The sequence below is a fragment of the Cnephaeus nilssonii genome (genome assembly GCF_951640355.1).
Source record: "Cnephaeus nilssonii genome assembly, chromosome: 2".
Taxonomy (NCBI): Eukaryota; Metazoa; Chordata; class Mammalia; order Chiroptera; family Vespertilionidae; genus Cnephaeus; species Cnephaeus nilssonii.
In genome coordinates this window covers 89,713,844-89,729,586 of record NC_137073.1, presented here as the reverse complement: position 1 = coordinate 89,729,586, position 15,743 = coordinate 89,713,844, and the positions used below count along the sequence as shown (strand labels likewise).

Below are 15,743 nucleotides of genomic sequence, written 5' to 3'. Positions count from 1 at the left end.
TGTTAGCACAAAAGAACCTGAACATACGTATGAGATGTCCTCAAGTTTTTCACCCAATGCTTTTTATCGTTATTACTTTATACTGGTGTGCATGTTTTCATGTATGATTTTTTTCCAGTCAATACAACCCCTTTGTTTTCGTGATGTTACCACTTCTACCATTTCCATTTAAGCTCCTTGTTTTCTCATGTCAAACTGTTGCTGAGTGTTTACTTTCAGAAAAATGACAGCCTTAACCTGGCAGAGGTGCAGAAGACTGCTCCAGCTGACTGTCTTACTGTCTCTGGCGCCCCAGCATGCTCCTGATCTTTGTGCTAACCTTTTTTTTTTTGCCCTGTTCTGTAGGTTACTTGTTTTTCATAGCCCAGGTCAAGCCTGAGTTGTCTGAAGACATCCCTTGTGTCGACAGCATAGTCTGTCTTGTAAAATACCTGGTGTCAAGTCCTAGGGAGTCATTAAATTGTTATAGTTCCGCATTTCAGATTATCAACTTTGAGGTGTTGAAGATTCTCACAAAATGTGTGTGTGTGTGTGTGTGTGTGTGTGTGTATACATATTTAGATATTTAAATAATTGTTGTAAAACCGTGAATTTAACCAGCATTTTCTGATAACTTTTGGAGATTTTGACTATTCAAGTGTATGATATTATCTTTCTTTTTTACATATCTTTTAGTGATTGTAAACCAGGGTCAGGTTTTCATTAGTCATGGGCTGTAGATTTGTTTGCTTTTGTTTCATTGGCCATTTGGATTATTAGTGTCCATATCACAGACGTGTGCAGGGTACACATTTTGAATCAATGACAAATGCCAATGCTAAAATCAGTATTCAGCTGAAGTTCTCTGTGGTTGAAGAATAGAAGTGAATCACTGTCTAATAATGGCCAGTCATTCTCTTCATGTTATTGATTGTTTTAATTTTCTGAACACAACTGAAGCATGTGGGCAACATATATGATTTGGGTTTCCAATATTTAGGTTTTGTTTGTTTTTCCCCCTCATTATCAGTGATAACTGCATGGCAGTTTTATTGTATAAACATTTACTCAATCAAATTCACTTATCAGGTGTGGGATACCCATACATCTCTCAGCAAGCAAGTAAAGCAGACACTTACCAAGATGCCTGATGGTTTTCTGTATTGCTCAAAATGAAGAAATATATAATATTAGAGGCCCAGTGCACGAAAATTCGTGCACTTTAGCGGGGGTGGGGGGTGGGGTGGTCCCCTCAGCCACAGGGAGCGGGCCTAAGCCGCAGTCTGGTCTCCCTCTGCGGGAGGCGACCGGGGTGATCAGGGGAAGGCGCCACCCCCATCACCCCGCTGCTGCCCCCATCACCCCACTGCTGGCCGCCACGGATGTGAGGCCTGAGCCCCGGGCTTTGCAGTCGCCGGGGCTCACGGCTGCCTGAGCCCTGGGCCTTATAGCTGCTGTGGCTTTGTCCAGATGGACATCCAGAAGACATCCACTCTAATTAGCATATTACCGTTTTATTAGTATAGATTCTTCTTAACCTTTTGGTACATAATGGAATAACATTTAGGAAAGTTTGTGGGAACTCTGTTTTCTGTATATAATTTTTTTTCCTTTTCATAGACTCAGAAATATAGTAAATAAAATTGCAATCAAATGCTTGTCAAACATTTTGATACTTGGTCTACCACATTATTTTGATTGTGTGATCTGTACTTCTTTAAATTGAAGAAATTTGTTATCTTACGTGTTTTTTTATTTTTCTGATGACCTTTATGCCATCGTTCATACATAGTGAAGAGCAGAGGATTCTCCACTTTTTTATCAGGTCCTAAACATTTATCATCGTGGTTTTACTGTGATGGCACATGTGTGTGTCTCCTGTGACCCCCTAGGCTCTTCTTTTAGAACCATGCTCCTGTGTCCCAGGGGACATCATGCAGTGTTGGCTGACTATACTGGAGAGGTTCATGGATGAGCAAGCAGAAGAAAATTGGGTGTCTCGTTGGCTATATGACGTGGATAAGCAAGAAGTCATTAAGAGAGCACTTTAATATATACAGTCCATAAACATTTTACTTTCTTTTTGGTCAGGTATCCTGAAGAACTTGCCTGGCACACAAATTTGAGTCGAAAAATTTTGAGAAAGTCTCCACAATTAGAAAAGTTTCACCAGTTTCTGGTTAGCGAAACCGAATCTGTGAGTAGAGTTCTTTAGATTTGTTGGTTTCCTTAAAGTTTTAAATGCATAATTGTGTCATAGTTATATTTTTAGCCCTATTTGTCAATGGGAGTGATCAAGTAGATAAAGTATGCAGGAAAGACACCTGCATCTGTATTTTTCACCTGTAATCTGTGATTATGAAGCTGTTACCTTGTTTGGTTGCACTAACCATGAACTTTGATAGGGATATTATCACAGTTGTCACCTTGATTGTGTCTTGCTACTCCTGGGTTTGGGTGGCTGCAGAATTGGGGTGTGCACAGGACTCTGCTTGATAGCATGCCATTTAGGAGACAACCACTTATTCCACTCTCCTCCTTAGGTGTATATGCCAGGTGCTTATAACAAGACAACCACTTATTCCACTCTCCTCCTTAGGTGTATATGCCAGGTGCTTATAACAAGAAAGTAGTATGTTTTTATGGCTGTGTTACTTATTTTACTAAAAGTGAGACTTTTAAACTCACTTTTTATTACTTCTGTTTTTTCTTGTCCTGTCTATATTCCATTTTTGTCATAACAAGCATACATACATACAAAAAATACCTAAGCCTTAGCTGGTTTGGCTCAGTGGAAAGAGTTCTAATCAAAGGGTCCTGGGTTCGATTCTGGTCAAGGGCACGTATCTCGGTTGCAGGCTCCTTCCTGGCCCGGGTCCTGGTCAGGGCTCATGCAGGAGGCAACCAATTGATGTGTTTCTGTCACATCGATATTTCTCTCTGTCTTTCCCTCTCTTTCCCACTCTCCAAAATCAATGGAAAAATATCCTCAGGTGAGTTTTAAAAAATAATACCTAAATAGGACAATTTTGTTCTCCTGAAATGTCACCATCGTCACCCTCTTGGTTTCTTTGCCATCCCAGATTCTTGATTACAATGAACATTTACCATCATGGTTATTGAACTTTTCACCTTTAATATCAAATTTTTCCCCAAGAAAATAGCTATTTTCTGACGCAGTACGTATTAAATGCCCATAAAGTTTGGATATTGTAAGCTTTTCCGTTCCCTTTTTTCCTTTTGGTATACTTAATGCTCTAGTATTTTCAATCAGGAGTTCCCCCTTCCTATTTTCTAATCTTCTAGTCAAGGAAACCTCTGTTTCTTCAACAGATAATGTTATTTCTTTTTCCCTCTTCTGTATCCTCTTAACAGAGTTAATATCCCCAGGTTTTTTCCCCTGAAGCTAGAAACCCTTCACCTCACCTGGTTCTAACTTCTCCTCAACCCACAGCTGTTTCCTATCATTGTGGCTTTTTGCCCATTTAGGTAACCTGGTAAACGGCTCCTGTTTGCCTGGCTTTCTACCCCACTTCTCAATAGTTAGGAATATACTGGACTGAGTACTACCTCATTCCTGATTCTGTACTTGGGGGCCCAGTACTAGGAAGGGTTTTCTGACTCTGCTTTGACTGAGATGCAAGGTCAGATAAAGATTAACATGGTTAGAGAGCAAGTTACGATAGAGCAGAGGGTTTGTGGGGAGTGGAGTGGTATCCCGTTGAGTAGGTTGTAAAAAGCCAGATTTGAGCAGCTTGGAAAGGTGGAGGAGATGGGAGTTTCCTGTTAGTAGTGTATATCGTAGGGAAATGGTCCAGTTTTTATCAGAAGTCAGCAGGATGAGATACTCTTATTTAAAGCTGGCTGTGGCCGAAACCGGTTTGGCTCAGTGGATAGAGCGTCGGCCTGCGGACTGAAAGGTCCCAGGTTCGATTCTGGTCAAGGGCACGCGCATTGGTTGCGGGCACATCCCCAGTGGGAGGTGTGCAGGAGGCAGCTGATCGATGTTTCTCTCTCATTGATGCTTCTAGCTCTCTATCCCTCTCTCTTCCTCTCTGTAAAAAATCAATAAAATATATTTTTTTAAAAAAATAAAGCTGGCTGTGAAACCTCTTCAGGATGTGTTTATGAATACAGCCTAATTGCCAGGATGTCTATAGTCAAGGGCCCACAGTTCCCATCCCCACTTTAATGCTTGGAGTCAGTGTGCCTTAGTCAAGTTAAGATTCATTCTTCACAAACTCATTGCCAGCCCAAAATCCATATGGTGAAAATTAGTGGGTGTGAATGAATGTACAAGTCTGTATTTAGATTCTAACAGGCCGATGGGTAAGTATAAGATGAGTAGTGATAGCTATACAAAAGGCCCTTGTTGTTTTATAGCTTTCTCCCCTGTTTTTATATTGATTTCAGAGAGAGGAAGGGAGAAGGGGAGATAGAAACATCAGAAACATCAATGATGAAAGAGAATAATTGATCCTGCACGCCCCCTACTGGGGATTGGCCCTCAACCCTGCCTTGTGCTTTGAGCAGGAATCAGACCATGATCTGGTCCATGGTTGGACACTGAGCCACACCAGCTGGGCTACTTGCCCTTTTTAAGCATTCATTCTTAAGGTTGTTAAAATAGAGTTGTGATTGAGGCAAGTGCTGAACTTCAAGAAAATTTTGTCTGATTCTGAACTGTCGTACATCTTCAACAGATGCCTTAGCCCACTAGCGAAGATCTTTAGAACAGACGATTTAGTGAAGAATTTTAAATAATTTATCTTGGGGAAGGAAAGAGAAAAGCAATGGTTGATGCTTTGACCTCTCTGAGAGACAGTTCTCAGGAAAAGAAAGCAGACATGGGCTGTTCCTGAAAACGGACTGAGATATAGAAGTTACAGTTTTAGCTGAGAGGGAAAAACTTGCTAACAGTGACTTTGTCCTGTGCCCCCTTCGACTGCTCCTCTTGCTGAAGGTATTTCATTGGCATTGTCTGCCTTTGAGACATGTTTACCCAACTTCCAGATCTTCTGAAGGTAGGAAGTGGGGACTACATAAGCTTAAAATTCCCTTTGTTTTAATGAAATTTCAAAATGCACTGTTTTTTTAAAGGTAAGTTTTGGTAAATGGTCATCCTTACTTGACCTTTAGGTAGCAACCTTGTATCCACTAGTATGAAAATCTGTCCTACCTCTTTAATGTGTGTGTGATAGTACTATTGTTCTGTGTATGATTGATTCTATGGTCTTTTTCTGTTGCATTTAAAATTTTGAATTTCCAATATTGAAATTTTCTGCACTTTTTAATGTCATTGCTGACTTTTTAAACATTTTATTTTCTAAGGGAAATATCAGTCGTCAAGAAGCTGTTAGTATGATTCCACCACTGCTGCTTAATGCTCACCCTCACCATAAGGTATTGTGTATTATATAGAAAATCATGGTGGGCAGGCCGCTGTCTGTGTTTGTGCCGCTCTGTTGTTGAGACCTTTTTTTCTTAATATAATGAATTTTTTTTTCCACTTTAGATAAATAGAAAGTGATAAATTTTTCTTTAGGTATTTCACATTTTTGTCCTATTTGATTTTTATAAGTTATTTAACTATTTTCTTCCTTAAAATATTTTTTAAATATTTTTTTATTGGTTTCAGAGAACGGAAGGGAGAGGGAGAAAGAAATAGAAATATCAATGAGAGAAAAACATTGATCCATTGATTGGCTGCCTCCTCCACACACCCTACTGGGGATCGAGCTTTGACCTCCAGGTGCATAGGACAACGCTCAATCCACTGAGCCCCACCAGCTAGGCAAAATTTTTTTCTTAATTTGTTTGTTTACTATACAGATTATCTTTAGGGGTCTTGATTGACTAAATCAGATTAAAAGTCATTGAACAAGTGTTGAGAGGTTGTTACATGCACTCTTTTCTTTGCCTGAATTCATTTTATTATCCACACATCCCTGTGGGGGTAGATGCTACCACTGTCCCCATTTTTCCAGATGAGGAAAAGTAGATAAGGAAAAGTTGAAGTAACTGGCCCAAGGTCACAGGACTAGTCATTGGCTGAGCTGAGGTTTGAGACCAAGTAGCTCTCTTCTTAGCAATATGTTATAGTGCTTCTTGCATTTAGTATCTTTACTCATTCATCCCTAAATGTATTGCCTTTACTGGCTTGTAGTGCTGTCTGTTCCCATCCCCTGTGGAGAGAGTAACTTTGTCACTGTGACTTGAGGGCATTCTATGTTACGAGATCCCTATCAGTTAAATATATCACGTTGTAGATTCATTCTATAAAGAAATATATTTAGGTATTGGAATAGAAATGAAAAGATTAGAATGACTCAAATTGTTTTAAATTAAATGTAGAATGTTTGATTTCTTAAAATAAAAGTCTCAAATATTTCCTTGCTTTTTAATAGATCTTAGATATGTGTGCAGCACCTGGATCAAAGACCACACAATTAATTGAAATGCTGCATGCTGACATGAATGTCCCTTTTCCAGGTATGCATTGGACTTGGGGTTTGGAGGTAGCTATGCAACTTTGGTGGGATGTAGACAGGGAAAAATTAGAACATTGCCTGAAGCTTCCCTGAAAGTAGGACTGGACTATGTTAAGAGCTGCTGTCTGACTCCCCAGGTTCAAATCCCACCACCATTTATGAGGTGAGTTAGGTAATATTACTAGGCATCACGTATGAAATGAGCCATCAGTCCTGAACTTGGGGTGTGTGATACAAGATTACAAAGTGCTCAGAATATGGCAGCTATTACTGTAGTATCAGTGATGCTCCTTTATAGAGATTTTATAAAGATGCGAAAATACTGTGTATAGTCCTAGTTAGTCTTCTAATATTTTTATGTACCTTTATCTCCTACTTCCTTTATGAGAGAGCAATATTGATTATAAAATGTTACTAGACGTATTTGCCTTTTTGCTGGAGATGAGAGGGGAGCCAGAGGGATAGGAGGTGGCACCCAGGAAACATTCCACCACGTACTTAGCCGTGGTACAGCTCAGAGTCTTCCAGGGAACAGCTTTTAAATGTTCAGGAGTATGAGGCCCCACCCCAAGAATCTGATCCAGAGTCTAGAATGGTGCTCCAGCACACATGCAGTATTTAAAACACTTGTCAGGTGATGCTGTTGGTTTGTACACCTTTCTCTCTCCCCTCATCTTCCTAATTAATTAATAGTTACTAATGGAAAAGACATTTTTGGCACAATAACTGGTACAAAGTGAATAATTAGTTGAACAAATGAATCTTGAAGTTTTGAAATTTTAAGGGACCATGAAATCCATGCTGAGCTGCTGGGTTTCTGTTTTTGGACCACTCCTGTAGTCCTAGCCAATCTTTCACACTCGGGACTCAAGTTTGGTGGATCCTCACCTTTCACATGGCAGCCTACAGGTTATGTATTTCAGGAATTTACTTGTGCTGCATGTCACCCAACACTACAATTTTATATTCCCAGAGGGATTTGTCATTGCAAATGATGTGGACAACAAGCGCTGCTATCTGCTTGTTCATCAGGCCAAAAGATTGAGCAGTCCCTGCATCATGGTGGTCAACCACGATGCATCCAGCATACCAAGACTCATGATAGACGTGAATGGAAAGAAAGAGGTTCTCTTCTACGATCGCATCCTATGTGACGTTCCATGCAGGTATTTATATTATCAGGAGACCGGAAAGCCCAGGATCCATTAAGAAATCACATAAAGACTAAAATGAAACTGCACATGAACACACCATTGTCTGTATGATTCTTGTGGTAGCTGGTATGAAGAAAGACATCATGACCTAAATTAGAAGACAGACACAGAGTTTTAATAATACGGAGACTGAGCATGTGGAGCACACTTAAGAAAGCGGTGGTTTTGGTAGTCAAAAGAGAGAAAATACTTGAGAGGAAAAGGGCATCATAAACTCATGCATTTCAGGATGTAGTCAATTGGAGTGATTTGTTGATCTGAGTGTATATGCTTGTACTTCAGTGAGTATGTAAAAACAGTCATCAAATAAAAACACATTGGGTTTTTACTTGTGACTTTTATATTGTTTAGCATGATGAAATTGGGAGTTGAAACTTTTGATAAACTGATTTTACCTGTATCTGTTCACATACTTTTCTTCACATTTTACATGTAAATTTTAGGTTTTTAGAGTTTACCTTTACTAACGTTTTATGCCATAACTGAATGAGCCATCAGTCCTGAACTTGGGGTGTGTGATACAAGATTACAAACTACTCAGAATAATTACAAAGTCTCTGGCAATGCGCTATCTGGCTGTGTTTCTTCCAAAAAGATATGAGTCAAACTAAAGATGGCTGTTAAGTTCTTTGAGGCGGTGACATAGGCAATGATCACAAGGGTTTAATAGCTTTTGAACACATGATTTTGTGAGGCTAGAGTTCAAAAACTGCCACAAAACTTTGTTAGCACTAAGTAGTGTTTAACTGATGCATCAGTATTAACTTCATCGTGTTTAAACAAGTGGCAGATTTACTGCTAGTAACAGAACTGAGTTTGAAAATAATAGCTGGTAGCACTGAATATGACTGAGTTTTTAAATACCTGGAAAAATTTCCCTTTAAAGTAAAATTTAAAATTGGTCATGAAATGGATTTTTTTCTAGGTTGCAATTTTCTAATTTTTTTCTGGATCAGATGTTTTCCTAACCTTGTTCATTTGATTGGGAGCCTAACTCATTTCTTATACCAATATTGTGAGAGTAAAGTGACCTTATGAGCACTAAGTTGTGAGCTGGAAAAAAAAATTATAGATTTTTAACCCATTGCCGTACAAGTGAGGGATGTCATATGAAAGCCATAATATCTCAAGACATTTTCATCCTGCAGACTCTGTACCTCAAGGACATGTGACTAGACCATCAAGGAAAATGAAACTTTACAGAGAAAGCAACAGATGCAGGAATTACCTCAGAAAAACTGAGTAGATAAAAATAGACATGTTCAGAGAGATTAATGAATCAAATCTATTATAAAATTTACTAGAGGCCCAGTGCACAAAATTCGTGCAGGGGGTGTGTGTCCCTCAGCCCAGCCTACACCCTCTCCAATCTGGGACCCCTCGAGGGATGTCCGACTGCCCTCTCACAATCCAGGACTGCTGGCTCCCAACTGCTCACCTGATTACCTTCCTGATTACCCCTAACCGCTTCTGCCTGCCAGCGTGATCACCCTCTAACCACTCCCCTGTCAGCCTGATTGATGCCTAACTGCTCCCCTGCCAGCCTGATTGCCCCAAACTGTCCTCCCCTGCAGGCCTGGTCCCCCCCAACTGCCCTTCCCTGCAGGCCCGGTCGCCCCCAACTTCCCTCCCCTGCCAGCCTGGTCACCCCTAACTGCCCCCTGCTGCAGGCCTGGGTCCCCCCCACAACTGCCCTCCCCTGCAGTCCTGGTCCCCCCCAACTGCCCTCTGCTGGCCTGGTCCCTCCCAAATGCCCTCCCCTGCTGGCCTGGTCCCCCAACTGCCTCCCCCTGCAGGCCTGGGCCTCCCTCAACTGCCCTTCCCTGCTGGCCTGTTCTCCCTTAGTTGCCCTCCTATGCCGGCCTGGTCCCTCCCAACTGTCCTCCCCTGCTGGCCTGATCTCCCACAACTGCCCTCCCCTGCAGGCCATCTTGTGGTGGCCATCTTGTGTGTTGGAGTGACGGTCAATTTGTATATTACTCTTTTATTATATAAGATGCCCTTTTTTTAGATTTAATCTTTATTGATCAGATTATTACAATTGTTCTTCTTTTTATCCCCATAGCTCCCCTCCACCCGGTTCCCACCCCACCCTCTGCCCTTACCTCCCCCCCCCCCCCCCCCACTGTCCTCATCCATAGGTGTACGATTTTTGTCCAGTCTCTTCCCGCACCCCCCACACCTCTTTCCCCTCTGAGAATTGTCAGTCCACTCCCTTTATATGCCCCTGATTCTATTATATTCACCAGTTTATTCTGTTCATCAGGTTTTTTTATTCACTTGATTTTTAGATTCACTTGTTGATAGATATGAATTTGTTGTTCATAATTTTTATCTTTACCTTTTTCTTCTTCTTCCTCTTCTTAAAGAATACCTTTCAACATTTCATATAATACTGGTTTGGTGGTGATGAACTCCTTTAGCTTTTTCTTATTTGTGAAGCTCTTTATCTGCCCTTCAATTCTGAATGATAGCTTTGCTGGGTAGAGTAATCTTGGTTGTAGGTTCTTGCTATTCATTACTTTGACTATTTCTTGCCACTCCCGTCTGTGCTGCATAGTTTCTGTTGAGAAATCAGCTGACAATCGTATGGGTGCTCCCTTGTAGGTAACTAACTGTTTTTCTCTTGCTGCTTTTAATAGTCTCTCTTTGTCTTTTGCTCTTGGCATTTTAATTATGATGTGTCTTGGTGTGGTCCTCTTTGGATTCCTTTTGTTTGGGGTTCTATGCGCTTCCTGGACTTGTAAGTCTATATCTTTCACCAGGTGGGGGAAGTTTTCAGTCATTATTTTTTCAAATAGGTTTTCAGTGTCTTGCTCTCTCTCTTCTTCTGGCACCCCCATAATTCGGATGTTGGTACGCTTGAAGTTGTCCCAGAGGCTCCTTACACTATCTTCATATTTTTGGATTCTTTTTTCTTTTTACTTTTCCGGTTGGGTGTTTTTTGCTTCTTTGTATTTCAAATCTTTGACTTGATTCTTGTGATCCTCTAGTCTGCTGTTAGATCTCTGTATAATATTTTTTATTTCAGTCAGTGTATGCTTCATTTCTAGTTGGTCCTTTTTCATATCCTCGAGGGTCTCGCTAAATTTATCGGCCTTTTCTAGAAAATTCTTGAAAAACCTTATAACCATGGTTTTGAACTCTATATCCAGTTGTTTGCTTTCCTCCATTTCTTTCATTTGTGATGTTTCTTTGTCTCTGCATTTTGGCTGCTTCCCTGAGTTGATAGAGTGGCTTTGTGTGCTAGGTGACCTATAGGGCCCAGTGGCTCAGCCTCCCCAGTTACCTGAGGTGGACATGGACACTCTTGGTGCACCCCTTTGTGGGCTGTGTGCTCAGTCTTGTTGTAGTTAAGCCTTGATTGTTGTTATGACTGGGAGGAATTGACCTCCAGGCCAATTGGCTGTGAGGATCAGCTGTGTCTACGCTGGGAGAACTTCTGTGCTGGAGATACCCTTATGAGACAAGATTTGCAAAAGCCTCTGCTCAGCTTGGACAGGGCGGAGTCTCAGGGCGGAGCAGACAGCATTGGTTTCCCTTCAGCCCTGCCCTAATAGGCCCCTGTATCTCAGTGTCCCGTTTTAATCGCTGCAAGCACCTCTGAGAGAAAGCCGCCCTCGAGTTGTGCCCGCTGCCAGACAGTCCAGTTTCTCCCCGAATGAGTCTGGGTCCCCAGAGTCTCGCCTGGAACTGGCGTTCAGTGCAGTCAGGAGCTTTTGTTTCCGTCCTGCTTGAGAAAGCCAGTTGTGCACTCAGTTGCCAGTCCTCTCTGCGCGCGCGTCAGTACCTTTGCCTCCTGCAGCTCCTCTGAGTCTCAGTGTGCTCTTCTCTTTCCTTCTAGTTGTAGAATTTCCATGCAGCCAGCCTTCCTGTGGTTCTGGATGATGTCCGTTTTGTCTTTTAGTTATAGTTTTGAAATTGTTGTGCGAGGCAGCAGTTTAGGTGTTTACCTATGCCGCCATCTTGGTTTCTCAGTCTAAGATGCCTATTTTATAATTTAGCTTGAATGTGACATATTTGTTAAACTCTAATCATCTACCTGTAGAGAGTTTTAAGTTCTTAAATATCTTTCCAGTGGAGATGGCACCATGAGAAAAAACATCGATGTCTGGAAAAAGTGGACCACCTTAAATAGCTTGCAGCTGCATGGGTAAGTAAAACTTTATAGTTGGCAGCATTGTTTGAAAAATCAGTTGGTCAAAATTTATTGTTGAATCACCTAATTGGGCATCTAGATCTTTGACTCTATGTAAGCATCAGAGTGTTAATGATGTAACTTGCTCCATGGGAATTTGCTTGTATATCAGAAATAGTTGCTTTTAAAATCTTTAAGAGTAGTAAACTGAAAATTGTACACATTTATTAAAAATGTGTTTTATAAGAATTTACTATAACATTTCTAATTTTTTTTAAATGAAATTACTATTTACTTACTGTCTTACCAGTTGTTTTCCTGTTCTTTTGTATTTAATTATTTTGTTTAACATTTTTATCTCAGATATTTATTGTCCCTAAAATATTTTTGTAGAATTCTTAAAAAGAATCTTATACCTTAAAAATAACTTCTGTCATGTCTAGTGTATTACAGTTTTCTGTTCCTATGGATTTTTTAAGTTCCTGTTTTGAACAGTTTTGATTTTTTCTTCATTTAATATTAAAATTATACATTCTTAAATGTACAACAGTGGATGGTCTAAGTATGTTAAAGAATGTTCATCATTAATAACTTCAGCACCACATTTTGTTTCTCTGCTAAATAAATACCACTGTTTTGTGAAACAGGCATTAAAATTAGAATGTGCTGAAGGGTACAAGTTGTTCATAGAAAGAAAAATCAAATATTTGTATAACTATGGAGGTTTTTTAATAGTGAAATTCATCTAATATGTTGAATTCAGTCATTAATCACTTCATGCTTTGCCTGTCAACATGCTGGGGAAACTCCACAAACCAGTGTTTATATAAATAGGTGCTTTTTTATATTTACACTAGAGGCCTGGCGCATGAAAATCGTGCATGGGTAGGGTCCCTAGGCTTAGCCTGCGATGAGGGCTGATATTCCCCAGCTGTCAGCTGCTGACCGGAAACTTCCTTTATTCCACGCTGCCCCCTGGTGGTCAAAGCACATCATAGCAAGTGATTGGTCTCCTGGTCAAACTCCCGTGGTGACAATTTGCATATTAGGCTTCTATATATATACTAGGGGCCCAGTGCACAAATTTGTGGGCCGCTAGGCTGCGGTAGGCACAGGGGCAGGTTTCAGCCCATTTTCCACGCCACCGCCCGGCCCCTCCTGCCACGGTCCCCTGTCTGCCAGCAGCCCCGCTCCCGCCGCTGCCGCTCCCACACTCTAATGGCACCGGCCCCATTCCCACCCGCTGATGGTGCGGAGTGATTGGGGCTGGCACCAGGGTGGGTGCGAGTGGGGCCAGCACCATCAGCGGGTACGAGTGGCAGCTGCTGCTCCGATCGCCTCTCAGGAGCAGGGGGAAGGGGAGAAGCCCTCAGGGGCGATCAGGGCCGGCAGCCACTGCTCACACCTGCTGATGGCGCTGATTGTTCAGATCTGGTGCCGGGCACCAGCAGCAGGTGCAAGCGGTGGCTCCAGTGTCACTTGCGGGTGCGAGCGGGGCCGGCGCTGGCAGGGGGTGTGAGCGGTGGCTCTGGCGCTGGCAGCAGGTGCAAGCAGGGCTGGTGCCAGCATCAGGTGTGAGCACCGGGTGGGACCGTGGCGCATGGGAGCAAAGAATTATCAGTAACCACCAGAGGCTTGCCCCAATGACAGCGACCAGTGCCCCACCTTGGTCTGGCACCCCTGCTCACCTGCTCCACTATCCCGCCGCGGCCAACGCCCGCCATGTTCCACACGCGCTCCCTGGTGGTCAGCGTACGTCATAGCGACCAGTTGTTCGGTTGTTCTGCCGTTCGGTCTATTTGCATATTTGCCTTTTATTATATAGGGTAGATGAAACATCTTTTGTAGGTTTATTCTAAATTCACTAGAATTTAAGGGTTTTTTAAAAATTGAAATTATTTATTTTAGAGTACTTTGTATTTTATTGTAAGTCTGTCATAAAAACTTATAATAAATATGTGACATAAAGGGTGCCCATAAAGAATGCGCTCTCTGGCTATGTTTGGTCTCAGTGATTTAGTATATCCAACCCTTAGCTTACAGCTGCGGATTGCTACACGGGGTGCTGAACAGCTAGTGGAAGGTGGCAGGATGGTGTATTCTACGTGTTCGCTGAACCCCATTGAAGATGAAGCAGTCATAGCATCTTTACTAGAAAAAAGTGAAGGTAGGCACGCTGTATTAATAAAAGTATAGACTTTTCAAAACTATTGCTATAGTGCAGCGATTTTTAGCCTGTGTGCTGCAGAATTTTTGTAATTACTTTATGTGTACCATGAGATGAAAAAGGTTGAAAATTGCTGCTATACTGTATACTTCTGTAGACCTTTTCCTGGGGCATTTGCTTATATTATTAGCCTGTAAACCCTAAAATGAGGTAGTTCTAATAGAAAACCAGCTTATATAATAGATCTGTTTTTCATGAATTACAAGCTTTGCCCATTATCTGAGTGTGAATATTTATGTCAGATTTTATCAGTGTAATTGTGGTAATACATACATAAACTTAATAGTTATCATTTTAACTATATTTAAGTATACAGTTTAGTAGTGTTAAGTACATTCACATTGTTGTGTAGCCAGTCTCCAGAGTTCTTCCTCTTGTAAAACTAAAATTCTGAACTCATTAAACAACTCCCCATTATCCTCTCCCCATTGTTGTAGTATCTGTCTCTGAGTTGGAACAGACTAGGTATCTCATGAGTAGAATCATACAGTATTTTTCTTTTTGTGACTTGCCTACTTAGCATACTACCCTCAAGGTTTATCTGTGTTGTAGCATGTGTCAATTTCCTTCCTTTTTCAGGCTGAATGATATTTCATTGTATGTATACCATCCATGGACACTTGGGTTGCTTCCTCATTATATTATGGTGGGCAATAGTTTTGAGGCTCTGCTTTCAGTTTTTTGGGGTCTAATACCCAGAAGTGGAATTGCTGGATGATGTGATAATTCTGTTTCAGGACCCACCCCCATACTGTTTTCCATAGTGACTGCACCATTTTACAAGTCCACCAGCAGTGCACAGGGTTCTAGTTGTCTGTATCCTCGCCAGCACTTGTTGTTTTCTGTGTTTTTTATAGTATCTGTTCTGATGGGTGTGAGGTCTTATAGCACTGTTTTATGAAATGTTCTGAAACAGCAATTTCCATAACATTTTGATGTAAAATATTATTTCTCCTTTTATGTTTTCAATAAAATGATCATCTTTCCTGTCATATTCTTCTTAAAGCAAATTCTCAAATAGAATGAAATTGCAAATTTCATTCCAGAATAGAGTGCTATCAAATTTACTACATGCATTTTTGTGAAGTTAAGACAAGAGTGCATTTCCTGTGGTGGTATCTACAACAGTCTGGGCTTCCAGTTATGTTTTCAGTGGCTGGTTGATCTATGTGTAGTCAGTCCTCACTCTTGTCTTCAGCCTGTATTTACTGTGTTTGTTTTGTTTTCGCTGTACTTATGTTGGTCTACAGAAAGATGTGATATCTGAGTAATGTTTCTTTACATGGTCATAATCTCCACAGTTTTGTTGGTACTTAATCTCAGAAGGCATATGAAGAGAAAGACTGTGGGTGATGTAATTTTATAGAAAACTAGAGGCCCGGTGTGCGAGTGGGGTCCCTTGGCCTGGCCTGCAGGGATCGGGCCAAAACCAGCTCTCTGACATCCCCCGACGGGTCCCGGATTGCGAGAGGGCGGTTCTCATGTGATGCACCCCAGAATTGGGCTCCTTCCTCTCTGGTTCTGGGTGTGTCACCCGAGAACCACAGCTGCCAAGTCACCACAGCTTGGCAGCTCCTGCATTGAGCGTCTGCCCACTGATGGTCAATGCACATCATAGCTACTGGTTGAATGGTTGGCTGGTCACTTAGGCTTTTATCTTATCTAATAAAGAGGGAATATGCTAATTGACCACC

The 15,743-nt window shown here is 41.4% G+C and overlaps 1 protein-coding gene across 1 annotated transcript in view; it reads left to right on the top strand.

The window, feature by feature from the left end:
- NSUN2 (NOP2/Sun RNA methyltransferase 2) overlaps positions 1-15,743 on the top strand; it is a 29,693-nt gene that overhangs the window by 2,010 nt on the left and 11,940 nt on the right. The window contains exons 4-9 of the mRNA XM_079799349.1: positions 2,071-2,176; positions 5,311-5,382; positions 6,387-6,471; positions 7,444-7,636; positions 11,763-11,837; positions 13,859-13,989. Coding sequence (XP_079655475.1) covers positions 2,071-2,176; positions 5,311-5,382; positions 6,387-6,471; positions 7,444-7,636; positions 11,763-11,837; positions 13,859-13,989 — 662 coding nt within the window. The remainder of the gene's footprint in view (positions 1-2,070; positions 2,177-5,310; positions 5,383-6,386; positions 6,472-7,443; positions 7,637-11,762; positions 11,838-13,858; positions 13,990-15,743) is intronic.